This window comes from Doryrhamphus excisus, linkage group LG17, assembly GCF_037039965.1.
Source record: "Doryrhamphus excisus strain RoL-2023G ecotype Guam linkage group LG17, RoL_Dexc_Guam_v1.1, whole genome shotgun sequence".
In the NCBI taxonomy this organism is placed as follows: Eukaryota; Metazoa; Chordata; class Actinopteri; order Syngnathiformes; family Syngnathidae; genus Doryrhamphus; species Doryrhamphus excisus.
The window spans coordinates 3,745,249-3,773,146 of NC_136373.1; the positions used below are offsets into that span (position 1 = coordinate 3,745,249).

Here is a 27,898-nt window from a genome sequence, read left to right on the forward strand (position 1 = left end):
CCCTCGTGAGGATAAGTGGTAGAAAATGAATGAATGAAAATGTATAAATGTCACTGAGCTGCACAGTGGACAAGTGGTTAATTTCTGACGTTACATGCGAACTGTGAACATCTAAGTACCTTGAGTATCGAGTATGAGGTTTAGCTTAGCAAGTAGTGCCGAAACAGGGTTTGGGTTTATGTCCATAGATAAAGTACTGACTAGCAAAAAAAAAAAAAAAAAAAAAGATTTAATTCCTTTTTCAGTAAAAAAAGAAAACCGAGAGAGCTTGTTGCCAGGCAACAGAGCAGCTCTCTTTTAAAATCCTACCTCATGGTTGTTGCGTTTTAACAATCAGGTCAAAGCGCGGCTCGTTGGTAACCATGGCAACAACCTCATCGCCACCGCTGGCTGCCATCCGAATGGAGAAAAGTTCACAGGTTTGATACCTGTGCGTGAGGATTCAGTGAGTAGCCGCTAGAGGGCGCCATCATGCTTCTTCAATAATAACTTCTTTTTTTTCCTCTCCTTGCTTCCTACTTTCCTTTCCTCCTCTCCAGCTCGACTCCTTGTGTGTGTGTGGGTCTCTTCTCGTCTTTTGCATTTGTGGGGACACACATTGTGCGTGTGCGTGCGCGTGTGTGTATGTGTGAGAGAAAGAGATGAAAACATCAAGTGTGTTCAATTAAGAAAATGACAGGGGGGGAAGTGGAGCGGTCCAGCGGCGTCTCACAGAGGTTTGATTACAGGTTTAAATGTTACACATCAAAAGTGGTCCCGACCCAAAAAGCAGACGACACCCAGCCGTCGTTATTTTGGGCCTGGGCCTCCACTGAGGAATGTTTCTGGTTCTGCTGGTTGGCACCATGTGACACAGTCTTCATTGATAGAGACAGAGAAGACAAGAGCTTGACTAAAAGAGCTCACTCCGTTCATGCTGTTGTTCTATGGAACAAACACACCTTGATATTGTTCACTGACACAAAAATATACAACATTTCTTCAATTTTTCTTTGGTAGAAATGTCCAATTCATTATCATGACTGTAGTGGTGAATGTGTGATGCAGCAGTGTGTGTAATGTCGTCCATGTTGCCGGTTTCCATTGAATGTGTTACACCAACGCTCTCTCTTTTTCCGTTTTACTCGGTCTATCTGTCTTTCCCTGTCTGCCCGTTTGTTTGTCGCTGTCTGTCTGTCTGTCTGTCCCTGTCTCAGTTTCTCCACATCTGCTTAAAAGAGAAAAACAGCAGATTCTGGATGGAGCGTACCAACTCACACACACAGTTCTCTGGAGGGGGGGGTATTCGTTTAGCTTAAAAGCATCACTTTGTACATTTTACGGTAAGTTAGCACACCAGACGTCAGCGATTAAATTAAATGTCACATTATACATATCACACGTTTATAAAATAACTTATATTTATTTGAGGCTATTTTATACAGTAGTAATGGCGGTGCCGTCTGTATTCTCCCCGTCCATACACCACAAGGTGGTAGTGTCCAGACGGGGACGAGCGCGCGCGCACACACACATACACACACACATTAAAACGAGGCAGGTTGTGTTCGATTCGTGTCATTTCTCCCGTGGATTTATTCGTCGTGTGGTACCGGTACCACTAAGTACCGAAGGCGCTCGGCATACAGAAAGATACAGGACTTCTGGTTCTGGTACCGGCTGCTTTCCCGCCGCCTTAATGAGACTCCTTGGATTGATTTTTGTCCATCCTGACTCCTTGCAGGTAGGTGCACGAGCACTCGTGGGGGTGGGGGTGCGGTTGCTTGGAGGGGGGGTGGGGGTTTGTCGAGTGTGTTTTTTTTGGGGGGGGGTTGGAGAGAAGGGAGTGGACGTCCAGGTGGGGCGGCTCGCTGTAGACCCACGACACGCGGGGACCCCCCCTCCCCAAAAAAAAGAAGGACGTGAATGAGGCCTTTACATGCGTATTAGCGTCCGTGTGTGTTGGGGGAGGAAAAGGGGAGGGAATCCAGACGCCGATCCATTAAAGAAGAACAAAGGGGGGGGTGGCGGGTCGTCCAAGGAACGGTGGCCTCCTTCGTCCATCCGCATGTGATGATTGAAACCTAGCAGATCAATCACTCAACCAATCAATACGTCATCGATACAGTGCTTGATCACATCTGACGTCACTAATCTCATCTATAATCCATGTAATAAATAACCCTAATAATTACCAATACGATGATCAATTGAGCTGTAGAAAAGGAAGCAAAGGCATGATTGAATTGATGGATGGTCTGATGTGATGATGTCATCCTCAAACGTGATGCAATTATATCTAATAATCAATAGTTATGGCTGATGATGCCATATGTTGTTTCTAATATGAATTACACAAAGTGTCCAAACAATCACGATAAGCGCTTAGACCATACCCTAGAGTCCCAAACAGCACCAGATTTGAATCCACAGGAAAGGAAGCAAAGGCATGATTGGTTTCCTTATTGATGATGTCATGTGATATGTACTGTATGTATACATATTAATACTTATTGACAGTGTTGTTGCCATTTGATATGTTTACTACAATAAGAAGTGACCAAATACTACTGATGAGTCTATTAATACCTTAGTGTCCTAATCTGCATCTTTATCCAGATCCTCACCAAAATGTCTGATATGATCTTTGAATGAATGAATGTTGTTTTGTTTTTTATGGTAATTATGTTTAAAAAAAAAAGTAGTGATAGCAGCAATGTAGATCTTTCCGCAGTACAGATGTAAACAATAGACATTGCTGGTCAGGTAAGAAAGCAGGGACACTCGGGGCAGCAACAGGCCACGCTAATGTTAGCATGTACTGTATGTATACAGTGATCCCTCTAGGCCAATACCGAGACCTGATTGGATACGTCTAATACATTAAAAAAATAAAGAGCGACAAAACTGATCCAATATTATTTTTCATTCACTTATTCATTTTCTACCGCTTATTCTCACCGTGGACTGGTGGCCAGCCAATCACAGAGGACATATAGACAAACAACCATTCACACTCACATTCATATCTATGGACAATTTGGAGTTGCTAATTAACCTAGCATGTTTTTGGAATGTGGGAGAAAACCGGAAGAAAACACACGCATGCACGGGGAGAACATGCAAACTCCACACAGAAATGGGCGAGGGTGGAATTGAACTCGGGTCTCCCACCTGCGCTCTAACCACTCGATCACCGTATTATTTTTATTGACCTTATTATAACATTTAACACTTTAACGGAGGCGCTAACTGAGATAGCTTGAACTATCAAGTAAGAAAATAAATAATTTGGACTTGAGTACCATTTCCAATTTTCTATACCTGCTGGAGCCGATCCCAGCTGTCTTCGGGCGAGAGGCGGGGTACACCCTGGACTGGTGGCCAGCCAATCACAGGGCACATATAGACAAACAACCATTCACACTCACATTCATACCTATGCACAAATACCTTGGACTCCTATAGAGCAGCTACACACAATAACCAGCACAGAAAACTTTCTAGATCTTCCAGAATCTGCACCTATTTCCTTGGACTCACCTCAGTCACCGTCAAGCTGTCTTCATATAGACAAACAACCATTCACACTCACATTCATACCTATGGACAATTTGGAGTCGCCAATTAACCTATTAACCTTGGAATGTTGGAGGAAACCGGAGTACTCGGAGAAAACCCACACATGCACGGGAAGAACATGCCAACTCCACACTGAGATGCCCCAGGGGGGTCTCCTACCTCTACTTAAAATACCCAGCAGGAATGTAAACAAATAAGAAAATAAAGGCCCTCAGTATCTTCTTACAAAACGCTGGCAGAGCTTTCTGTGTGAAATCGTGGCGAGAGGGCATGTCCATAAGCATAAGATCCCATGTTTGTATATTTCACACTTTGCGATTGCAAGGTTTTCTTCATCTACCAACAGAATAGAACACCTACATCTTTCCTTGGATTATCATGCTACTAAAGCATTAAATGTACAACATAACATGAAGTCAGTACAAGATGGCAACGCCCTATGTTGGAGAAACGTCTTCCCAACTAGCCATAGTATACCCCAGCTCAGAGTTAATTAATCACAGCCTTGATTTAATCCAACCTGTTATGTCATTCATTAATTCAACCAGAAGTCTTGGTTGCACTTGATTCAAATAACATTAGTCATTCATTGTTGTAGACTTGTTTGTTTATATCCATAATTAATTTACCTGACACAATTGAGCGGTCCGCCGGGGAAATACTTCCCCACACCAAAGTTCCTTCTCCTCGTGATGACATCATTTCATTCACATTATGTCACTTCCTGTGAGATTCCATGTTTAAATGTGAATTCTGTTTTGATTGGCCGATTTTCGTCCGGGATTCAGGAACGGTGAAAAAGGAGTCAGGCGGCCATATTTTAATCATTTTAAAAATCTATACACAGCAAATAGGTGGCACGGTGGTAGAGTGGTTAGCACGCAGACCTCACAGCTAGGAGACCAGGGTTCAATTCCACCCTCGGCCATCTCTGTGTGGAGTTTGCATGTTCTCCCCATGCATGCGTGGGTTTTCTCCGGGTACGCCGGTTTCCTCCCACATTCCAAAAACATGCTAGGTTAATTAGCGACTCCAAATTGTCCATAGGTATGAATGTGAGTGTGAATGGTTGTTTGTCTATATGTGCCCTGTGATTGGCTGGCCACCAGTCCAGGGTGTACCCCGCCTCTCGCCCGAAGACAGCTGGGATAGGCTCCAGCACCCCCCACAACCCTTGTGAGGAAAAGCGGTAGAAAATGAATGAATGAATACACAGCAAAGCATATTAGTAATCCGTTGTAAGGTAAAATATTGCAATACTCCTACTATAAATATGATACACATTTAGTACTGTATAGATACTAATGCACATAAAGTACTGATACAGTATATACTTGTACAGTGTACTGTGGTGATATGCACACAATGTACCGCTGCATTTACTGATGTACGCACATTATACTGTATATAAGGAACATGTGTATATCTTGACCTTGAGTAACCTCTGTCACGGTGGTAATGTTTTGCACGAAGCTTTGAACCTGCCAGTTATGCTTACGGAAAAATGAAAATCAATCAACTCCACAAATGTGGGTTGATGACACCACCTGTGACATCATTCTGTTTCATTTACACATGGTTAACCTGTGTGTGTGTGTGTGTGTGTGTGTGTGTGTGTTGCTAATGACATTTCCTCCGTCTGCTCTGGGGAATCTTCCTCAGGATGTTATTACTGGAAATATGTCACTGCATTTATCATGGAATATCGATTGTGCGTGTGTGCGGCTGGAACTGACCTCAAGTGCTGCAGGTAGCTCAGGGGTCAAAGGTTAGTATTATTATAATAGAATACACATCTGGTGCTTTTCATTGTTAATTTTTTTTTTAAGCCTCGAAATGATCAGGAAGTTCCAGAGGCGGTTGAGCGGCTGAGCAGAAAGCCTAAATCTACCATGGAGCTTAGTGGTGTGGATATGGAGGAGGTTGCTGTTTTTGGAGCGGAGATTGCGGGATGAATTTTGCTGAAGGATGAGTTCTTTGAGGTAGACGAGGATTTACTATGGAAGCACTGAGCCAATGGAGGGGAGGGATTGGAGGATGGTTGTCATATGTTAGTGTTGACGTACGTTCCTACGCTCCTCCTGTTGTGTATTTAGCATATAGTTCTGTATTTCATGTACATACAGTATATTGTTCATGTTGTCATCCATGCTATCCGACCTATTTTGTGTGTCTCAGACACACACACACACATTCAGACAGGATGAGCTCAACAACCAAAAGGAAACAATCACTTGGCCCCCTTCGCTTCCGTCCTTGATGACCTCTGACCTCCAGCACCGTTGTGTGTTTTTTATGTGTGTTATGAAGTAGCTGGATGGTGGGAGATGTATTATGATTTTATGTCTTTATGGGTTAGTAATAAAACCAAGGTCAAACAGTTTTTTTTTTTGGCTGGTACACACACACACACACACACACACACACACACACACACACACACACTTAGCCACTCCCTTTGCTGCTGATGCCATAGCAACCGTCGTTTGCCAGTTGGATGACTGTATAAATGTTGGCCTGTATCTTTTTAGTCTGCTTTTCTTCCCACATTACCGCTTGAGCCTCATGATCCTAATTGACTTGGTTAGCTGTCGAGTGTGACAGCCAATCAGAGCACGGGAGTGGTAGGGAACAAATAACGGGGTTGATTCCATGGTGATCATCATCAGTTGTTGTCAGACATCGTTTTGCACCAGCAGGAATGTTCTGGGATGTTCAAAGTTGGTGACAAGAGGAAAAAGGAAAAATGGACATGTTGGTGCAGCCAGTCTGGTGTCTTTTTGTCCCCGCCCACTTATCTTTGTACTGACCAATCAGGTCACATGTGTGTTTTCTGGCTGGCAAACCAGTGTTCCGATGCAAGTATGGAAAAGGACGAAATTTGATTTGATTCAAGTATGGAAAGTGGAAAATATTCATGCTTCCAAGACCCAGTTACCACAGTTCAGTTTTTTTTTCATAAAATTATGAATAACAAAAAAAAAAGGTTGGATCTGTTTTTCTAAGGCACTTGCTAGGGCAAATAAGATGTTTGGTGTTAGAGCAGACAGTGAGCGATATAATCGCAGAAAACATTTGCAATGATTGTCAAGTGTGATGACCAGCCTGTTGTTTTGATTACAAAAATATTTTTAACTGTTTTCAAAAGCATGCATTTTCTCACTTGGATATTGTGCTGCTAGTTCATGTGCTAACTGCTTTGCTAATGTCGGGAATGTCACCATTTTCCATGGAGCCACTTTTGATATTCTTCACTTTTTTTTTAGTTTACTAAAACACAACAAGAATAAATTCAAAGTAGTCCGGGACATATGAAATGTCAAAATTAATGCAAATAAAAAGGCCGACAATATCATTTAACATTACATCTTATAGCTTTTTCTTTGTAATGTTTTAATGCGACTTAGCATGTGTCAGCGTCCCGTGCATTGACTTCCATTGCAATCAAGATGATTAGCGGCTAATGACACGGAATCCACCATGTCGCTCTAATAAAGATTTACTCCAGTAGTAACCATGACTGCACACACACACACACAGCAACCTATAGAAGTAGTGAAAGATCAGCACATTAGCTAATTAGCCTGCTGAGCTATGGGGGCCCACCAGAGGGGAGGGGTCGACAGATGGATCTGTGTGTGTGTGTTTTCTTGAGGCGCTCCTCAGTTTCACTTGACCATCCATCATCATGCATATGTGAAGACAGCATTTATTTATTGGTAACAAACTAGCTAACTTTTCTTATGGGATGTCAGCTTCTGCACACATTGCCTAAAAATCTCCAACAAACTGTAATACCGGTGCTTATAATTAAGGAGGATGTCGTCACCCATGAATTTCCATCTGCATATGTAGATATTTTTTATGACACTGTTATTTACACAGTTAAACGGCTGACGGCGCTTTTATTTTGAAGGCCGGTAGTATATCCAAGTTATAATGTGCTTCCTGTCTTCGCTTATAACTTGCACACTGTCATCCCGCATTATGAAATGGCCCTCACATTAAAGCGGTGAAGATATACTCATGCACGCAACCACGCTAGCATGCTAAACAAAGCTAACGCTGCTAGCTTCAATTCACTCTATGGCGTGATGCTAACATTCGCCGGTGTTTATCACCATTTCAACCATTTTAGTTCGGAAAGAGGCGGTTTAGTGTTTATATTGAACGGTCCGTCTAGTAAATGCTTCCCTACATGGAACGTTCCTCCTTCTCACAATGACGGCATTTCATTAATTTAATGTATTGTTTACGTTTATAATTGATACTGGTAAAGTAATTTTATTATCATTGGAAGACTCTATACTGGTGTATATATAAAAAAACATGTGTGTGGTAATTATGTTGGTGCATGATGGGAAAAACATGCGGCACATGTCCTTTTGTAAACACACTTGACTAATGGCAGCCATCTTTCTTTTTTTTTTGCAGCCATGACCTGCTGACACTCTTCATTCACCTGTGGACAGCACCTCCTCTTTCCACCCTCCTCCGCTTCCCGCCATGTTTGCTTCTCTTCCCTTCCTCTTCTCCTACCTCTCACTCCTCCTGCTCTCTCCCCCCCTCCTCTCCGCTCCGGCGGCGCCTCCTCCCCCCCTGGTGGCGGCAGGTGGCAGAGCGGTGTACCAAGTGTTTGACACCTCCCTCACCCACCTGACCGTCCACAAGAGGACGGGTGAGGTTTTTGTCGGAGCCGTCAACCGGGTCCTCAAACTGTCGGCCAACCTGACCGAGCTGAGGAGTCACATGACCGGACCGGTGGAGGACAACGCTAAGTGTTACCCCCCACCCAGCGTCAGGGCCTGCGCTCACCGGTGTGTCTCGCCTCATTGTCTTGCCTAACTGTCTCTGCTGTCTGTCTTCTTACCTTTGTATGTGTGTGTGTGTGTGGACAGCTTGGAGTCGCTGGACAACGTGAACAAGCTGCTCCTGGTGGACTACACCGGGAACAGACTGGTGGCATGCGGCTCCATCTGGCAGGGCGTCTGTCAGTTTCTTCGCTTGGAGGACCTCTTCAAACTGGGGGAGCCTCACCACCGCAAGGAGCACTATCTCTCTGGTGCCAGGGAGGCTGACGGGATGGCAGGTGGGCGGGTCTTCTCCCTCGTTCGTGTCAAATGGGCGGGCCCGCTTCAACACCCCCATTTTTTATCTTTTTATATACAAGATGTTATCACGTATTAAGAGGTTATTGATGATAACATTCATTCATTCATTTTCTTCCGCTTTTCCTCACGAGGGTCGCAGGGGGTGCTGGAGCCTATCCCAGCTGTCTTCGGGCGAGAGGCGGGGTACACCCTGGACTGGTCGCCAGCCAATCACAGGGCACATATAGACACTCACACTCGCATTCATACCTATGTACAATTTGGAGTCGCTAATTAACCTAGCATGTTTTTGGAATGTGGGAGGAAACCGGAGTACCCGGAGAAAACCCACGCATGCAGAACATACAAACTCCACACAGAGATGGCCGAGGGTGGAATCGAACCCTGGTCCTCCTAGCTGTGAGGTCTGTGCGCTAACCACTAGAACCGCCGTGCCGCCCTGATGATAAATGTAATACCTTATTTGGGTCTGCTGCTATCCTTCGGTCTGTCCTGTTGTTTTCCTGGTAGCTTGTGGAATCTCAAAGTTGACCAACTATTCATCAATACTAATGATCGACCGACCGATATATCGGGCCGATATTTGCGTTCTTTACTTGAATCGGTATCGGCCGATACGCGCGTGGGTTCGCCGATGTATTTTTCCGCCGCATGATTTACAGGCAGGCATCCGCCGGGCAGCTTTGTGTTGCCGGAGGACCCCTACAAACACATGCAGTCGCGGTACCCCTCCCACTGCGCAAAACAGTGGTGAATCACAACAAAGGGTACGTGTTCGACTTTTGTGCGTCACACTGCGGAGGAGCAGTCATCACATCGATGCTAGATAAACTTAAACTACGACAGAAATGTTTTGCATATCGTTATTATATTTATTCCTTTTAAAGTTGATAATGTCGTTTAAATGTGTGTTGAAGAAAGCTGAATCCTAATGTGTTCAGTTTACATTTAAATAAATATTTGTTTATACTTGAGACCTGTAATATTTGTTATCATTGTCATTTTTTCATGTAAATTGAGGCAGCAAAAAGCAGTATCGGCCCAAGCAAAATCGGCCATCGACTAAGGGTGATGGAAAAAAATCGGTATCGGCATCGGCCCGAAAAAAACCATATCTGTCGATCCCTAATTAATACACGTGCGAGGCATTATTGATAACCTAGCATTAACTTTTCAAAACTATCAACACAGTACTAGCACTAATAGGTAGTATTACTAGCTTGAGGCATTGAGATGTACGGTGTTAGCATCACCATGGTAACCGCAATCTCGCTCTCCAGGTGTGGTTGTCGGCGAGGACGACTGGACAAGCGACCCCAAGAAGAAGAAACCAGCCAAGGACGGCAGCCGTCTCTTCATCGGCGCCGCCATCGACGGAAAATCAGAGTACTTTCCGACGCTGTCCAGCAGGAAGTTGGTAGCCGACGAGGAGAGCGTCAACATGTTCTCGCTGGTCTACCAGGACGAGTTTGTCTCATCTCAGATCAAGATCCCGTCGGACACGCTGTCCCTCTACCCGGCGTTCGACATCTATTACGTGTACGGCTTCTCCAGCCGCACCTACGTCTACTTCCTGACGCTGCAGCTGGACACGCAGCTGACGCAGATGGACGCCGGCGGAGAGAAATTCTTCACCTCCAAGATTGTGAGAATGTGCTCCAACGACACGGAATTCTATTCGTATGTGGAATTTCCTCTGGGATGCACCAAGGATGGTGTGGAATACCGACTGGTCCAGGCCGCTTACAAGCAGAAACCGGGACGACGCTTAGCTCAGGCGCTTGGCCTGTCGGAGGACGACGACGTGCTGTTTGTCATCTTCTCCCAGGTGAGCGACCTTTGACCTCCCTCTTCAATGATGACCGCTCTTATGTGGGCTTGTGGTGCGTTCAGGGTCAGAAGAACCGCTCCAACCCGCCCAGAGAGACGCTCTTGTGTCTCTTCACACTTCATGACATCAACCTGGCCATGAGGGAGAGAATACGCTCGTGTTATCGCGGCGAGGGACGACTTTCGTTACCGTGGTTACTCAACAAGGAGCTGCCCTGCATTCATACAGTGAGTCACGTGACCCGGGTATCGCCTCTGCACATCCCACTATCACTTGTTGAGTCACTCAGGAAACAATCATCGTCTTCACAGCCCAAGCAGATCGGAGATGACTTCTGCGGTCTGGTGTTAAATCAGCCACTTGGCGGTCTGCGAGTCATCGAGGGCAGCCCGTTGTTCGAGGACCGCACGGAGGGCATGGGCGCAGTGGCGGCCTACACGTACGGCGAGCACACGGTGGTTTTCGTGGGGACGCGCAGTGGCCAACTCAAGAAGGTAAGAGCTCTTTGAATGATGGAGATGATGATTGATGTTATTTGACATCAATGACTTTGTGTTGAACTTTGACCTCTGCACTGGGTCCAGCACACTTGTGGGCACATTACAGCAGGGCCACACACAGAAAAATGGATGGATAGAATTTGTACATTAAAGATACTAAACCTAATCCAGTGTAGGTCAATATATGCTAAGATGTTTCAACAAACAAATTATTATTATTATATTATTATTGACAACAATAATATTATATATAACAACAAATTCACAACACTTTTATTTTGTCACTTTAGACACTCCTGCTTTACAATGTCATGTGTAAATGCCTTGCTCAAAGGGAATCAAGCTCCACAAATGTCACATGTGACATCATGTCAGGTTTAAATAGCGTTCATGTAGTTGATTCATTCATTCATTCATTTTCTGTTCGCCAGCCAATCACAGGGCACATATAGACAAACAACCATTCACACTCTCATTCATACCTATGGACAATTTGGAGTCGCTAATTAATTAACCTAGCATGTTTTTGGAATATTTGAGGAAACCGGAGTACCCGGAGAAAACCCACGCATGCACGGGGAGAACATGCAAACTCCACACAGACATGGCCGAGAGTGGAATTGAACTCGGGTCTCCTAGCTGTGAGGCCTGCACTCGTCCACCGTGCAGCCCCCGTTCATGTACTTGATGTCAAGATAGTGAAAGCGCTTCTACTCCACTGTGTGCTGATTGGTCCAGAGGGTTTGCGTGTGTGCTCGTTTTTTTTCAAAACAAACACGGGGTAGAGAGGAGACACGCTGTGCTGACCACACACACACACACACAGACAATACTTGAACAATTAAACATCAGCAGCTTCCCTCGTCCCCATGACAACAGCAGTCCCATTACATTTGCATGATTTAACGAGCTTGCAAAGATTTTCCCTTCTCTCTGCTAAGCTAACATTAGCACAGCGGCGCTATCAGCCCGTGCTACCGTGTGGCAGTCACAGTACAGTTCCAGTGTGTATTTCCTCCCGTGTACACATTTAGACTGGGTGTGTCAACCCAACTGACCACACGCACACACACACTCGCACTCGCAGCACGAAATGCTTAGTTTTCCCATTCAGACCACACACTTTTACGACTGTGTTTGTGTGTCCTTGGGGACAATGTTTATGGATTTTAAGACGGACAGAGAGGGGAAAATGAGCAAAGATGATGAAATGAACGCAACTTGTGTTTGTGTGTGTGTGTGAGAGAGAGATTTATTGTTGGTAAATTGTTAGCTTCCGCTACGACTTTATACACTAGCGTGTATGTACGTGATCGTGACAATAGCATCATATTACATCACATAGCTAGCTAGCGAGGTAGGTAAATAAAAAAACAAGGCGCAACTGATGATGCAGTTGAACATTTTTAAAGATATTCTCATGTTTGTCATCTATGCTAGTTTTCCCTCAAGAAACAAACCCTGTGTGTGTTTGTGTGCGTGTGTGTGCGGTTTGTGTTTGACAGAAACATCTTTGTCTCTTAAGTGATGCGTCCTGTTCCCATTGTCTGTGTGTGTGTGTGTGTGTGTGTGTGTGTGTATGTGTGCGATCGTGCCTCAATAAGTGCATAACTTAGCGTTCCTCGAATTCCCTGCCGAAACATCCACACGCACGCACGCACGCACGTGCGTGTGCGCACGCACACATACAGACGAGGATTAATTATTATGCTGTTGCCGTGGAGACGATGGAAGAATTAGTGGATGTGTCAGCTCCCAAAGAGACCCGAAGACTCTTCACATGCGATCATGTTCTGTCTCTCCATACGTCACCATGGCGACCATAAAAGCGGTCAATGGTGGGTTAAGGAAGGAGCGATGGAGTTCATCATAAAAGTTTAGACTGGAATGCTTCGAAACAACATGGAGAAGCTGTAAATCTTTCCGTGTGACGTAGCAGTTTTGTATATATTTAAAAAGTATATATACTTTTTTTCGATGATAAGTTAGCAAGGTAATTCCTGCTTATTGAATAAAATAGGCACAATGCAAAGAAAAAAATGATGTTGTGTGACTGAAGGGTGAATAGCATCAGTTGGTGGTCTCACTATTGTCCATTGTATGCGTGCATTGGGGGATGGGAATGGGCTAATAAGCTTAACAGCCCCCAACACACATACCCCGATGTCACCCCTCTCTGGTCTTCCTCTACCTCCTTCTCGTCTTCCTCCCTCAGGCTCTGAGTTGTCAATGAATAGTGTGTGTGTGAGCCATCTTAATTCACACACAATTTTGTGTTTATTTCCATCCATCCTCCGTGTGGTCCATGAGAAAATGGGCAAGTTGTGAATGACTTGCTTGATAACTACGGTAATCTCTTGTCTATGCGGATTGGTTGCTTCCAGACCCGACTGTGCTGGGTGAATTTCATTATTCATAAATCAAATATTTTTATATTAGTTGGACCTCAGAAATCCTGTTTATGATCTTCCATGTATAACCTTAATATCTACTCAATATTGTCGATGGATCAGAGAAAATAAGCCATTTAAGACATAAAAAAAGACTGATACTCATGTGCGTTGCAATAAATGCATTCCAGATGTGCGGACAGGAAGTGATGTTAGGTATTCAGAGTTCGGTTTTAGCGGACGTACAGCTACAACAGTAGCCTGTATGGTTGTTGTTGTTGTTACAGTAACATTATGTCACTTGTCGACCAGTGTCGCTAAGTGACATAGCATCGCATCTTTCAATGCATTTTCTGAATGCCTTAAATTTATATTTTAGTTCATTTGACTAATAGGCCATATTTTACCACAAAAACTGTATGATTTATTAATTAATGTAGGGAAGACTAATGCACATTTGTGCACATTACAGACTCACCAGTCACAGGAACAGCTGCCATGAAACCTGAGTGCACTGTGTGTGTGTGTGTGTGTGTGTGTGTGTGTGTGTGTGCTTCACTGCTGCTGTAACACGTCAGCCAGTAACACATTGGTTATATGCGCCTGTATACATACACACACACACTTCAGTGCATCATTAGCAGATCAAAGACATCAGCTGTGTTGCCATGGCAACATCATCACCTAGTGCGATAGTGTAATAGTATCTCAGGTTGCGTTTCGACAGCAACATCATATTTAAAAACATGAGGTTTCAAATGAAGACGACAACATGCAAAAGGCGGAAAAAGGCCGCCAGGGGTACTACGATATATGTATCTGTATCAAAACGTTCAATACTACTATGAATCGAACGACACTGCGACCTGAGTCACAAACTAGAATAAGCGATAAGAAGCATATATGTAAGTATCATAAAAGCCCTTATTGCATTTGTTGTGGAAAGTTCCATGCAAAACCTTAAAGGGGACCTTTTATGCTCATTTTTCGAGTTGTGATATCCTGTAGAGCAGCTACACACAATAACCCAGACGGAAAGCTTTTCAGATTTTCCAGAATCTGCACCTATTCCAGCTGTATTTCTTTTTTGCTTCCCGACAAAACTGTTTTAATTTATTGTGTGTGGTGTAAATGGTTGGTATAAATGTCTTTGGTTGAAAAAAAAAAGTCTTTGGTGAATGAGTTAACGTCGCTGTTAAAGTGGGAGGGGCCTCAACATGTAATACCATCGCCAATTTGGTTCTATTCATGACAGAAGTGGGTGGGGCTGTGACAGAGGGACATCATCATGGCATCACAGGAAGTGAGATGGAGACACACACACACACACTGACTGTAGACAAATTGTCTCAGGGTGAGAGGTTAAAGGTCAGTGTGTGGTTAGGGTTAGATTCCACATCCACGCCTCCAAAGGTGATTTCCTGAATCATGTCAGCTGCTTTAAATAACATCTTCACCACTGTGGTGTGTGTGTGTGTGAGGGGAGGGGGGTGGGGGTGTTCAAGTCTGCTGCAGTGCCCTACTTTCACGACACCCCCACCCCCATGCTGCTCACTATCTGTGTGTGTGTGTGTGTGTGTGTGTGTGTCTGGAGGGGGGGTGTAACTCATCAGCTCTAATTAAGTCCAAGTGTACAGCTAATGAACACACTGGCGACTACACACACTACTTCCTCTTACCTGTCGGTGTTTCCCTCCTCACAAGCTCCCCCTGAACCCCTCCCCTTCCTTCTCAGTGTTGTTTTTTTGGGTCACGGGGTAGGTGGGTGCTTCTGAGTCATGAACATGATGATACATACTGTATATGTGTACATGTGTGTTCATGCCGTGTGTGTGTGTGTTTCAGATCCGCGTGGATGGAGTCCCGCCGCCTTCCAACAATGCTTTGCTGTATGAGACGGTGGCCGTAGTGGAAGGGAAACCCATCCTGAGAGACATGATGTTTAGTCCAGACCAGTTGTACATCTACCTGCTCAGTGACAGACAGGTATGTACACACACTCATAAGTACACAGCCAAAATGTGTGTGTGTGTGACACGTGGTCGACCGTGGTGTGTTGCTTTTTTAGGTGAGCAGATTTCCTGTGGAGACATGTGAGCAGTATCAGTCTTGTTCCGACTGTCTGTCCTCAGGAGACCCGCATTGTGGATGGTGTGTCCTCTACAACAAGTAAGACATGTACACCTGGCTCATACTCCTGAATCGGGTACCAGAATCGTATTTATTGATAAATTGCATATTAAAGTGTTTTCAAATTAACATTCAAATGCTAAAATGTATTTATTATTATTCATTTTCTACTGCTTATCCTCATGAGGGTCGCCAGAGCCTATCCCAGCTGTCTTTTGGCAGGAGGCAAAGGTACACCTTGGACTGGTGGCCAGCCAATCACAGGGCACATAAATTAAATAATTTTTTTTTAATTAATTAACTAACCTAGCATGTTTTTGGAATGTGGGAGGAAGCCGGAGAAAACCCACGCATTCATGGGGAGAACATGCAAACTCCACACAGAGATGGCCGAGGGTGGAATTGAACCCAGGTCTCCTAGCTGTGAGGTCTGCGCGCTAACCACTCGCTACCGTGCAGCCTTATTTAATCATTCATTCATTTTCTACCGCTTATCCTCATGAGGGTCGTGGAGGGTGCTGGAGCCTATCCCAGCTGTCTTCGGGTGAGAGGCGGGGTACACCCTGGACAGGTGGCCAGCCAATCACAGGGCACATATAGACAAACAACCATTCACACTCACATTCATACCTATGGACAATTTGGAGTCGCCAATTAACCTAGCATGTTTTTGGAATGTGGGAGGAAACTGGAGTACCCGAGGGTGGAATTGAACCCTGGTCTCCTAGCTGTGAGGTCTGCATGCTAACCACATGTCCGCTGTACAGCCCACCTTATTATCATTATTATTTATATTATTATTATTGTTATTATTATATTGCTGAAGGCTTAATATGCACATTGTATGAGTGAATCAATGAATGAAGTTAAAGGTTTTGGAAAAAACAATTTAGACATTTGACATGTGTTTGGTGCACAGTGAGGTGTTATATAAATCACTCCAGCTGAAAGCACCGCCGTGTTGCACGTCGCAAAATAGGCTGAAATTGACACAAGAGACTCCCCCTTGATGTGACGGCAGGCTTCCTGCTACCCCTTTCATGAGAATCAGAATCATTGTTTATTGATCAAACACATACGAGGAATTTGTTTTGGTGAAGTAGATGCAGACACATCGATTAAAAATGAAAATACAAAATATACAATATACAGAATCATATTTTTTTTTTTCTCCATCCAACCCTGTCTTCTGCATCTGTCTCTCTCACACCAACTACCCTCATGTCCTCCTTCACTACATCTGTAAACCTCCTCTTTGGTCTTCCTCTACGCCTCCTACCTGGCAGCATCCTTCTACCAATACATTCACTCTCTCTCCTCTGGACATGTCCCAACCATCTCAGTCTGGCCTCTCTGACTTTATCTCCAAGGCCTCTAACATGTAATGTCCCTCTGATGTACTCCTTCCTGATCCTATCCATCCTGGTCACTCCCACTTTCATGTTCTGTCAATCCCGAGACACTGATCGGGAATGCAAAGCCAGCTTTGGGAAGTGATACAGTAGCACTGAGTGTATTTGACTAGAAATCATTTTTGTTTTCTTTCACACTAAACCACTAAAGGTGTTCTGACACTCGCTTCTGATTGGTGGGTGTGTGCTTGCGCGCGGGTGTGTGTGTGTGAGCATTTATAGAAACGTTAATGAGGCCTCATGGGAAGACACACACACACACACACACACACACACACACACACACACACACACACAGTGTGTGGTCCTGTTTGATGTTTGAAGTCCAGGTGGAGGCGTTTCCTCTTTACTGTAACATCAAGCAAGTTGCCCTTCAATATAAAAGCACTTTGCTTGTTTTTTTCAACTGAAGTCGTCAAGCATCTATTGATTTTTGTCTATTCTGGGCCAACATCATAATCGGTGGTCATGTGACCCCCGCAGATGTTCCAGACAGGAAGCATGTCAAAAGTGGGCAGAGCCTCAGCACTTCAATTCCCAGCTGGAGCAGTGTGTCAACATCTCCGTTACCCCTAGCAACATGTCCGTCACCGCACCCGCCACGCAGGTACGTACAGTGGCATTCAGGCTCCTCTGTCAATCAACCGAGAGAAATATCATTGAGTCACTTCATTGTCCGCAGCTGACCATACACGTGCACAATGTGCCTATGCTGTCCGGGGGCGTGTCCTGCGTCTTCGAGGACATCAGCGAAACCCCGGCAGAGGTTGTGGGCAAAGATCAGGTGACGTGCACTTCCCCGACGCTAAGAGACCTGCCGGCACATTCCTACGGTAATACACACACGTGTTGTACTCGTCATGCACACACGTGCAACACACATACACTAATAAGACAATATTGTGTCCTTAGGAGAGAAACGAGACATCCAACTCAGTCTTCGATCCAGTGAGACGGGACGCAACTTCATCAGCACCAATCTGACCTTCTACAATTGCTCCGTGCTCAACTCGTAAGCCTGTCGTCCCCGTGTCCACAGAGTCTCCTCTGTCCTTGCATCCTCTTCGGTCTTAAAGTGCTCATTGACACTGAAAACAATAACGAAATGAAAGTACTCATTTAATAAAACAACATATTGAGCACAGTACTACAGAGGGGGCGTCCCCAGATGCCGGAAAGAAACTGTTTTTAGTGATAAAACCCCAACAAAAGTCAACATTGGACACACATCTAACATAGGGCCTTTCAATGTCATTTTTCACACCAAAAATATTAACATGTTCTCCCGACTTCCTGTGTTGCAGGTGCACATCCTGTGTCAGCAGCATGTTTCCATGTCATTGGTGCAAATATCGTCATATATGCACCAACAATCTGGAGGACTGCTCCTTCCTGGAGGGGCGGGTCAGCACCTCCCAGGTAAATCTTCTTTCACACTGAGCACGTTCACTAGACGATGCGATGAGACTCTTGCTTTTATATAGCCTCCCCCCCAGTTAGTACAGCAGACTGTGCTCTGGTCCACTTCCTGCGGCGCTAATGGGCTTCCTGTCAGCCACAAAGCAATTAATTACTGTGGCGATGCTCTTGTTAATGAAGCTTTCACTCCACTGTGGGAGTGTGCTTGTGTGTGTGTCTGTGTTTTCTGTTATGGGAAGTCACCAAGCTTAGATCTAGCGGCTGTTGTGAAAGACATTTGTCTGAGTCCAAGGTATTGTCCATACGTATGAATTAGAGTGGGAATGATTGTTTGCCCTGATTGGCTGGCGGCCAGTCCAGGGTGACCCTAATGAGGATAAGTGGCATAGAAAATGGATGGATGAATGTCCTTATTGTGGAAATCGGTGTCTTTACGATGTCGCTAAATGTCCTCATTGTGTGTCCAAATGTCCTTCCCATGTGACTAAATTTCCCCACCGGGTCTCTAAATGGCCTCATAGTCCGTTTAACTGTCCTCACTGTCTCTGTCACGTCTCCTGTCCTAATATTGTTGTGCAGCAAAGTGCAATGTGTCATGAGTCGGCCATGTTGTTGATTATGTGATTTTCCTATTCGCAGGGCTGTCCTCAGATCGTACCCACGTCAGACATCTTGGTTCCGGCCGGTCTGGTTCGTCCAATCACGTTGCGAGCCCGTAACCTTCCTCAACCTCAGTCGGGACAGAAGAACTATGAGTGTGTATTTCACATTCAAGGAAAAGTCCAACGCGTGCCAGCGGTCCGCTTCAACTCGTCCTGCATTCAGTGTCAGAACACCTCGGTGAGACTACCCTGTTCAGCATAATTATTTTTATTTTTATTTTTATTTTTATTTTTATTTTTATTTTTATTTTTATTTTTATTTATGGGTTTATTATTTTATTTGGCCAGCCCTTTTTTGCAGTATGGCCTTTCTGTATATAAATACATGTCCACTTATGTTACCATGGCAACAGAGCAAGGTTACCATAGAGACAACACATGCTCGGTTTTCATGTGTGACATCAGAGCCAATATGAACATGCAGTGTCACATGATCTCACGCCATCACTGACCAGGAGGTTTACAGTACAGATTGTGTGTGTGTGTGTGTGTGGGGGGGGGGCTCAGCTGGAAGACTTTAATGGGAAATAAATGCGTTAGACACACATGCAAAGAGCTATTATGAAATATATTGTATTTTTGATTCGTTGAGTACTTGTATGTATGTCTATGACACCATTGTCCTGTTTGCTTTACGAGTATTCTCTCGTTCCAGTACTGGTACGAGGGTACAGAGGCCGCTGACCTTCCGGTGGACTTCAACATTGTCTGGGATGGAGACTTCTTGATTGACAAGCCGGTGTCCATGAAAGGTAAGGCTCTTTGAGCTATATACGGACTGTTGCGTCACCGCCGTTGTCTTGTGTGTGTTTTTAGCGTTATTGTACAAGTGCGAGGCACAGCGCTCCAGTTGCGGTCAGTGCCTGAAAGCCCCGCCCTCCTTCGAATGCGGCTGGTGTGGCGAAAATAGGAAGTGCGTGCTGCGTCAGCACTGCGCGGCGCCCGAACACAGCTGGATGCACCACGGACGCCACAACGTGCGTTGCAGCCACCCTCGCATCACCAAGGTAGGAGCGCTACCGTGTGCACGCCTCATAAGCAGACGCCCCCTGCTCTGCGCTCACCTTTTTTAATATGGAATCCCGCAGATCTCGCCACTGACGGGCCCTCGTGAGGGAGGCACCCTCGTGACCATTGAGGGGGAGAACCTGGGCCTGCAGGTGAAGGAGATTACGCACGTTCAGGTGGCCGGTGTGCGCTGTAACCCCGTCCCTTCGCTGTATGTCAGCGCCGAGAGGTTAGTGTGTCTTCTTCTCCTGGCTTAAGTCCTTCCAGTATCTCCAAGGTCTAGCTGGAGGTCTAAGTAGGACATGCTTCATGAATGCAGATCAGCCCTTAGCGAGCTCATTATGTTGTTTTCACTTAGCCTTGTGCTGACAGTCTTATGACAGTCTTGGTGCGTTTGTGTCCCTTTGGGAGATGCTATCTGACTGTATGTGCATGCAGGGTGGTGTGTGACATGGCGGAGGCGTTGCTGCCTCATTCTCCAGGCGGTTCTGTGGAGCTGTGTATCGGCGTGTGCAGTGCAGAGTACCGCACCATGTCCACTCAGACGTATGCCTTTGTGGTAAGGCTTGGACTTTGTGTTTGTTTGGGTTTTTTTTACTTGTTGTCCAAAGTACCAGAGGACAATCTTGATGTGTTTACACAGAGTCCAAGTTTCAGTAGTGTTGGTCCAGAGAGGGGTCCAGTTTCTGGGGGAACCAGACTGACGGTGAAGGGTCGGAACTTGGACGCCGGCAGCAGTGTGTCCGTCTTCATAGACAAGGACGAGTGTCTCTTTGTCAAGTGAGTTCACAGACATGAGATTAATTAATTGCAGTCAAAGTCAAAAATTGCTCTTCTTCCTTGTCCAGACGCACCAATCGAGAGGTAGTCTGCATTACTCCCACCTCCCCATCTGGAGTAGGACCAGCCCCTATCCGCTTGATGATTGACAAGGCAGAAGTGACCAGCTCGGAGACCAAATACCTTTACACGGAGGACCCCACCATCACTGCCATTGAACCCAACTGGACTATTCTCAAGTAGGCCACACCCACTTTCACTGTCCACCAATCAGAGCACTACTCCCAACTGTGTTTTGTGTGTGTGTGCGTGTGTACAGTGGCAGCACAGTGATAACAGTTACAGGAACCAATCTGCTCACCATCCAGGAGCCCAAAATCAGAGCAAAATATGGCGGCGTGGAGACCAACAATGTAAGATTTTGAAGTTTCCTCAGGTCCTGTGTGCTAATAGATTAGCCACCTTAGCTTGTTGATGCTGGGCCAGCAGCAAGCTACTTTTATAATGTGGCTAATTTCCCATCCTAAGTCGGTCCTCTTTCTGTCGAGCAGTTCTGCACCGTGGTCAACGACAGCGCCATGACATGTTTGGCTCCCGGGCTGGTATTCGGCAAAACAAAGCCACCAGAGGGAGCGCTGCGTGCTGATGAGTTTGGCTTCATCTTGGATCAGGTGATGTTTGAGTCCGTTTCGATTATATTTTTGTCTTTACTGACTCAAATTTACATTTTGGCCTGCAGGTGTCCTCTCTGCTGGTTCTTAACTCTACCCCCTTCACACACTACCCCAACCCCATCTTTGACTCTCTGGGGACCTCTGGGATTCTGGAGGTCAAGCCAGGTTCTCCCATCATCCTCAAGGTGCGAAACGGCAGAGGAAGGTAAGACTGGGAAGGCCAGGACATCTTTGAACTTTGTGCTCGTGCAGGGAAAGAACCTGGTCCCACCTGCTCCTGGCAACAGCCGCCTCAACTACACAGTCCTCATTGGAGAGTCTCCATGCTTGTTGACGGTTTCGGAACATCAGCTTCTCTGTGATTCGCCGGAGCTGACCGGGGAGCAACGTGTGGTGGTGAGTTAACCCCGCCCCTTCACTTGTCATTCAACGTTGTCTACGCTCGGCTCTGACGCCTAGCTGTGGTCTCGTAGATACTGGTGGGAGGTCTGGAATTCTCCCCGGGAATGCTGCACATTTATTCGGACAGCGCTCTCACATTGCCCGCGATCATCGGCATCGGAGCTGGCGGCGGCGTGCTGCTGGTGGCCATCATCGCTGTCCTCATAGCATACAAGAGAAAGACCCGCGACGCTGACCGCACGCTAAAACGTCTCCAGCTGCAGATGGACAACCTCGAAAGCAGGGTGGCGCTAGAGTGCAAGGAGGGTACGTGCGCCAACACGCAATCATCGCTGTGTGTGTGTGTGTGTGTGTATCGGTATTCATCTGTTTGTGTGTTTGTTGTGTAGCGTTTGCTGAGCTGCAGACTGACATTCAGGAGCTGACCAATGACATGGATGGAGTCAAGATTCCCTTCTTGGAATATCGCACGTATACCATGAGAGTCATGTTCCCTGGAATAGAAGAACACCCCGTACTCAAGGAGCTGGATGTATGTCACATATGGAAAATAGGAATTTGATTTTGAAGTTTCTGCATTATAATAATAGTGGTCTTGCTGTTGGTCTTGTCACCCAGACCATTATGGTCTTCTTGTCCGTGGTGGTGGAACGTTGAGATTAGGAGTACTTCCCTAAAGGGGTGGGACTAAGGGACATAACTGGACTGTGAAGATCAGAATGCTAGCTGGTTAGTTAGGGGATCAAATACATATTTCACATCTGTAGCATCCACACCAGTCAGTATGGGTTGCTATGGCAACAATAGTACATTTTTCACATATATTTGCATTTGGATCAGATCAAGCTGGTTTTGGGACTGAAGACCTTGTATTGATTTAAGTGTGTGTGTGTGTGTGTTCAGTCTCCAGCCAACGTGGAGAAAGCCCTGCGACTTTTCAGTCAGCTCCTCAACAACAAAATGTTCCTGTTGACCTTCATCCACACGCTGGAGGCTCAGCGGTCCTTCTCCATGCGCGACCGTGGGAACGTGGCCTCACTGCTAATGGCCGCGCTGCAGGTACCAGTCCGGTCTGTCTGCTAACGGCGGCTAAGGGTCGCGGTATACGCTAACGTTCTATGGCTTTCCGTCAGGGTCGCATGGAGTACGCCACGGTGGTGCTCAAGCAACTGCTGGCTGACCTGATTGAGAAGAACTTGGAGAACCGGAATCATCCCAAACTGCTGCTGAGGAGGTCCGTGAACGACTTTTCACCCTGAGCTGTCTTGTGTGAAATGACCCCCCTCTGTGACCTATGACCTTGTCCTCCACAGGACGGAGTCTGTGGCTGAAAAGATGCTGACCAACTGGTTCACCTTCCTCTTGTATCGATTCCTCAAGGTGACCTTTGTACTCATGAAGGTAGAAAGAAGGATGCCATGTTTGACTCCTTTTACTTTGCCCCCCCCCCTCAAATCAGGAATGTGCAGGGGAGCCTCTGTTCATGTTGTACTGCGCCATCAAGCAGCAGATGGAGAAGGGTCCCATTGATGCCATCACAGGCGAAGCTCGTTACTCTTTGAGCGAGGACAAACTCATCAGGCAGCAGATTGACTACAAGCAGCTGGTAATGCACACACACACACACACACACACAGAAGTGTCTGTCCACTCATGACGCCATCGTCCTTAGACCTTGATGTGCATCCCTCCGGAGGGCGAGGCTGGCACGGAGGTGCCAGTCAAGGTGCTGAACTGTGACACGGTGACGCAGGTCAAAGACAAGCTTCTGGACGCCGTCTACAAAGGAATTCCCTTCTCACAGCGACTTCAGGCTGATGACATGGACCTTGGTAAATTCCTCCTCTCACGTGACCTTCAAAAGTTCATCTAAGAAAGACGGGGGGGTATTTTTACTCCTTTTAAAATTGATAATACTGTTTAAATGTGAAATATTTGTTTAAACTTGAGACCTGTAATATTTGTTATCCTTGTAATTTTTTCATATAAATTGAGGGAGCAAAAGCAGCATAGGCCACAAATATCGTCCATCGGCCGGAAAAAAAACATATCGGTCGATCTTTATTATTAACATTAACTAACGTGTTTGTGCATTTAGAGTGGCGTCAAGGCCGCCTGACGAGGATCATCCTGCAGGACGAAGACGTGACCACCAAGATCGAGAGCGACTGGAAGAGGCTCAACACTCTGGCTCACTATCAGGTACGCCCTTGTCATGTGACCGTCGACGTCCGCCTCCACGGGAGATGAACTTGTCGATGTGTATTACAAGGTGACAGACGGCTCCCTGGTGGCGTTGGTCCAGAAGCAGGTTTCTGCGTATAACATCGCTAACAGCTTCACTTTCACGAGATCGCTCAGCAGATACGGTACACACACACACACACACACACACACACACACAAGCATACACACTATTATGTAAGTAACATTGTGCTTTTTGTGTGTGCAGAGTCGCTACTGCGCACGTCCAGTAGTCCTGACAGTCTGAGGTCCAGAGCGCCCATGATCACTCCAGACCAGGAGACAGGTAGCCGCCATCTTGCGACGCTTATAGTGTGCTGATGTGTGTGGTGTCAGTCATACACTTAACCTTTTGTGTGTTTCAGGAACAAAACTGTGGCACCTGGTCAAGAACCACGAGCACAGCGACCAGCGAGAAGGAGACCGAGGTAGCAAGATGGTGTCCGAGATCTACCTGACGCGTCTGTTGGCCACCAAGGTCTTACACACACACACACACACACAAAAGATACACAAAACATTGAAGTGACTGTGACTGACACGCTGCCCTCTTCTCCTTCACCACCAGGGGACACTGCAGAAATTTGTGGATGACCTTTTTGAGACCGTCTTCAGCACGGCCCACCGCGGCTCCGCTCTACCTTTGGCCATCAAATACATGTTCGACTTCCTGGACGAGCAGGCCGACAAACGCCAGATCAGCGACCCGGACGTGCGGCACACCTGGAAGAGCAACTGGTACGACTGGACTACACTGGCTGCGTCACCTTGACCGTATAAAGCTATAATAAACATTGTCTCCTGTCCACATGTCTAGCCTTCCTCTCAGGTTCTGGGTCAACGTCATCAAGAACCCGCAGTTTGTGTTCGACATCCACAAAAGTAGCATCACAGACGCGTGCCTGTCGGTTGTCGCTCAGACCTTCATGGACTCCTGTTCCACATCCGAACACAGACTTGGGAAAGACTCCCCGTCCAATAAGCTGCTCTACGCAAAGGACATCCCCAACTACAAGAGCTGGGTGGAGAGGTAGCTAATATATCTAACGCTAATATATCGAACGATCCACAGATGGGGATATAAACTGAAACCAAACCATAAAAGAAGGAACATAAATCTGTCATTTCCAAGTGGAATTAATGTTCTTCTGTGAATAATTTTAGGGAAAAAGACAACAAAATATTAGCGGTAGCTAGCATGCTAAGCCGAGTGTTTTGTGTGTCTCTCGCAGGTATTACAGAGACATCGCTAAAATGCCAAGCATCAGCGACCAGGACATGGACGCTTACCTGGTGGAGCAGTCCCGTCTCCACGGCAGCGAGTTTAACACGCTGAGCGCGCTCAGTGAGCTTTACTTCTACATCAACAAGTACAAAGAAGAGGTGAGTGCCGTTCTCGAGCAACTGCACTGAGCATCGGTGCTCAGTTTTCCTGAACTGACGGCGTTGTCGTGTGCAGGTTGTGACGGCCCTGGATCGTGACGCCTACTGTCGCAAACACAAACTGCGTCACAAATTGGAACAAGCCATCAACTTGATGTCGGGAAGCTGAGGAGACCAGCTCATTGGACACTGGGCTTGGGGGCGGGGCCTTTTTTCTGAACTGCACCAATCAATCAATCAACGTGTTATTTATTTGCCAATCCATCATGGAGCCACTTGAGCGCTGGGCTGGCACCCAATCGTCTGGGGCCTCGCGGGGGGTGCGGCATCAGTCTAAACCCTCACCATTGGCCATAAATGAGCACCAACCAGGAAGTGGACAATCACGCCTGCTGATTGCGTCTACAGTATAAACCCTGCCCATTTGACACGCCCACCCCCCCACAGCCCCCAGCAGCCCTCAATGGTCAACTATGCTGCTCAGTGATTGGCCAGCAGACCTTGTACGTGTTTACTGCCTGACCGATCTAGACTGCGGTGCCCCTTTTCGGAACATTCCAGCGCCATCTCGACCCGCCCCCCCCTCACCCCTTTCAGGCGGGACATCATCCGCCATGATGCGAATACTGTGCCCAGCAACCAGTGCCATGGAAAGACCGGGACCAGCAGAGCAGGACCGGACTTGGACCAAAGCAGAGATCAAAGATCAAAGCTCAATTGGACTCAAAGAAAACAAAACAAAACAATAACGTTTACACGAGTCAAGGAAGCTTATGGTTGGTTCTTGGACAGGAAGGGAAGGAAAGCCACTACTGGACCAACACCACTGTGTGTGTGTGTGTGTGTGTGTGTGTGTGTGTGTGTGTGTGCGCGTATGTGTGTGTATGTTGTGGCGCAGCCCTTGACGTGCCACCTTTACTGTGGGGACGAATGTCTTTTATGTGGAAATTTTGGCTTGTCCACACCAAAACCACCCATTAGATTGTGTGTGTGTGTGTGTGTGTGTGTGTGTGTGCGTGCGTGTGCGTGCAGCAGACTGAAGATGCTTGTGGGAAGTGGGCGGGGTCAGGTGTAATTAGTGACGTCACAACTCATCAAAACACACATACACACACATTTAAAGGGTATTTATTGTTTTATTTGGTTTTATTTATTGTTTACACTTTTATTTATTATGGGTGCCAACCAGCCAGTGTTTGACCTTGACACTTGACGTCAGACACTTGACTGTAGAGGAAGTGCGGAGCTGACGATGGGATTTGTTCGGCCCCGCCCACTGGACATGAATTGAGGGGTGGAGTAGCCCTTCCCTCTTCTGCAGACTTGTTGTGACTGTATCATAGCAGCAGCCAATCAGTCGAGCAGACGTCTACATTAGATTGTGTTGCGGCTTCGCCTCATTGGGGGAAAAAAAACGTGAGGCAGAGTCGCCACTGCAGGACATTGACACTTGTCCATGATGTCATCAAAAACATTGAAAATGAAAACATGTTTGACTTTGAAGTGTAACCATGACGACTTGCTTCATGTAATAGCCTGTGTCTTTTTTTTCTACATTGCCATCGCCTTTTGTTTGTACACTGTGACATCATCACTGAAGTGTAAACAATGCCTCACTTGTCTCTCGGCTCATTAGTTGTGACAGCACACCCACTATCACATCATCTTTAGCCTCCTGTAGCCTTAAGCAGTGAGTATGACAAATTTCTGCGAAGGCGCTGTGATTGATACATGCTGTGTTCGAGAGGAGAGCTTTATTTTGAAAGACCTTCACATCCTGCAGAAAAAAAATCCACTGAAATATTAGCTAGTCTTGGGGTTAATCCGCCCAGCAACAGCCCAGCCCGTCCATCTTCTGCATCATTTATGATTGGGTGGCAGCCGGTCACATGACCACTTCCATGTTTAATAAATGAGAAAAATTGTAAGCTACGACGGTTAGCTTAGCTGCCTGCTACGTCACATCAAGTGAAAGGTCACAGGGTCAGCGTGTCCTCTGTCCGTGTGATGTTTCCTAATCGTTTTAACCGTGACGGCGCTATACCCCCCCTCCCAGCAGGACGCCACGTTAGCCTGTGAATGAACTGCCAGAAATGGGGGGCTGCATGTTGCTGATAACAGCACTCTGGCGGATGGTGGGGGTGTTGGAAAGAAGCCAAGCAAAATAAAAGTGGAGCAGCAACATGGCTGCCGCTTCGGTGAACAAAATGCGTCCCAAAAAAAAAAGATAAAAGACTGTATCCTTTCCCCCAAAACACACCCCACTCCCTAGCGTCCTCTACAGGCTGGAAAGAAACTTGGCAAAACAATCTGGTCTGACATAAAGAAGATGACTTCGAGCGCCACCTACCGACTATGATGTTAATGAGACGAGTGCAGAAAGACTGCAGT

The 27,898-nt window shown here is 46.3% G+C and overlaps 1 protein-coding gene across 1 annotated transcript; it reads left to right on the forward strand.

Moving 5' to 3' along the window:
* The first annotated feature begins 1,478 nt into the window (after positions 1–1,478).
* plxna3 (plexin A3) lies at positions 1,479–27,129 on the forward strand. Its single transcript, XM_058084203.2, has 38 exons — positions 1,479–1,723; positions 7,996–8,378; positions 8,460–8,650; positions 9,953–10,500; positions 10,566–10,730; positions 10,815–10,997; positions 15,239–15,379; positions 15,462–15,562; positions 17,419–17,542; positions 17,618–17,768; positions 17,848–17,947; positions 18,240–18,354; positions 18,994–19,194; positions 19,672–19,768; positions 19,833–20,023; positions 20,105–20,253; positions 20,463–20,583; positions 20,668–20,804; positions 20,873–21,043; positions 21,124–21,217; positions 21,356–21,475; positions 21,544–21,663; positions 21,731–21,874; positions 21,952–22,186; positions 22,270–22,412; positions 22,784–22,939; positions 23,014–23,114; positions 23,194–23,260; positions 23,340–23,486; positions 23,553–23,712; positions 23,979–24,082; positions 24,153–24,249; positions 24,333–24,410; positions 24,490–24,602; positions 24,693–24,862; positions 24,942–25,154; positions 25,357–25,507; positions 25,584–27,129. The coding sequence occupies exons 2-38, from the start codon at positions 8,068–8,070 to the stop codon at positions 25,674–25,676; spliced, it is 5,703 nt and encodes a 1,900-aa protein (XP_057940186.2). The 5' UTR covers positions 1,479–1,723; positions 7,996–8,067; the 3' UTR covers positions 25,677–27,129.
* The last annotated feature ends 769 nt before the right edge of the window (positions 27,130–27,898 follow it).

Coding starts and splice junctions, on each gene's coding strand:
- plxna3 (XM_058084203.2), top strand. CDS start 8,068: ATGTTTGCTTCTCTTCCCTTCCTCTTCTCCTACCTCTCACTCCTCCTG. Junction 17,769..17,847: donor CCTGCCGGCACATTCCTACG/GTAATACACACA, acceptor TTGTGTCCTTAG/GAGAGAAACGAGACATCCAA. Junction 18,355..18,993: donor GGCGGGTCAGCACCTCCCAG/GTAAATCTTCTT, acceptor TCCTATTCGCAG/GGCTGTCCTCAGATCGTACC.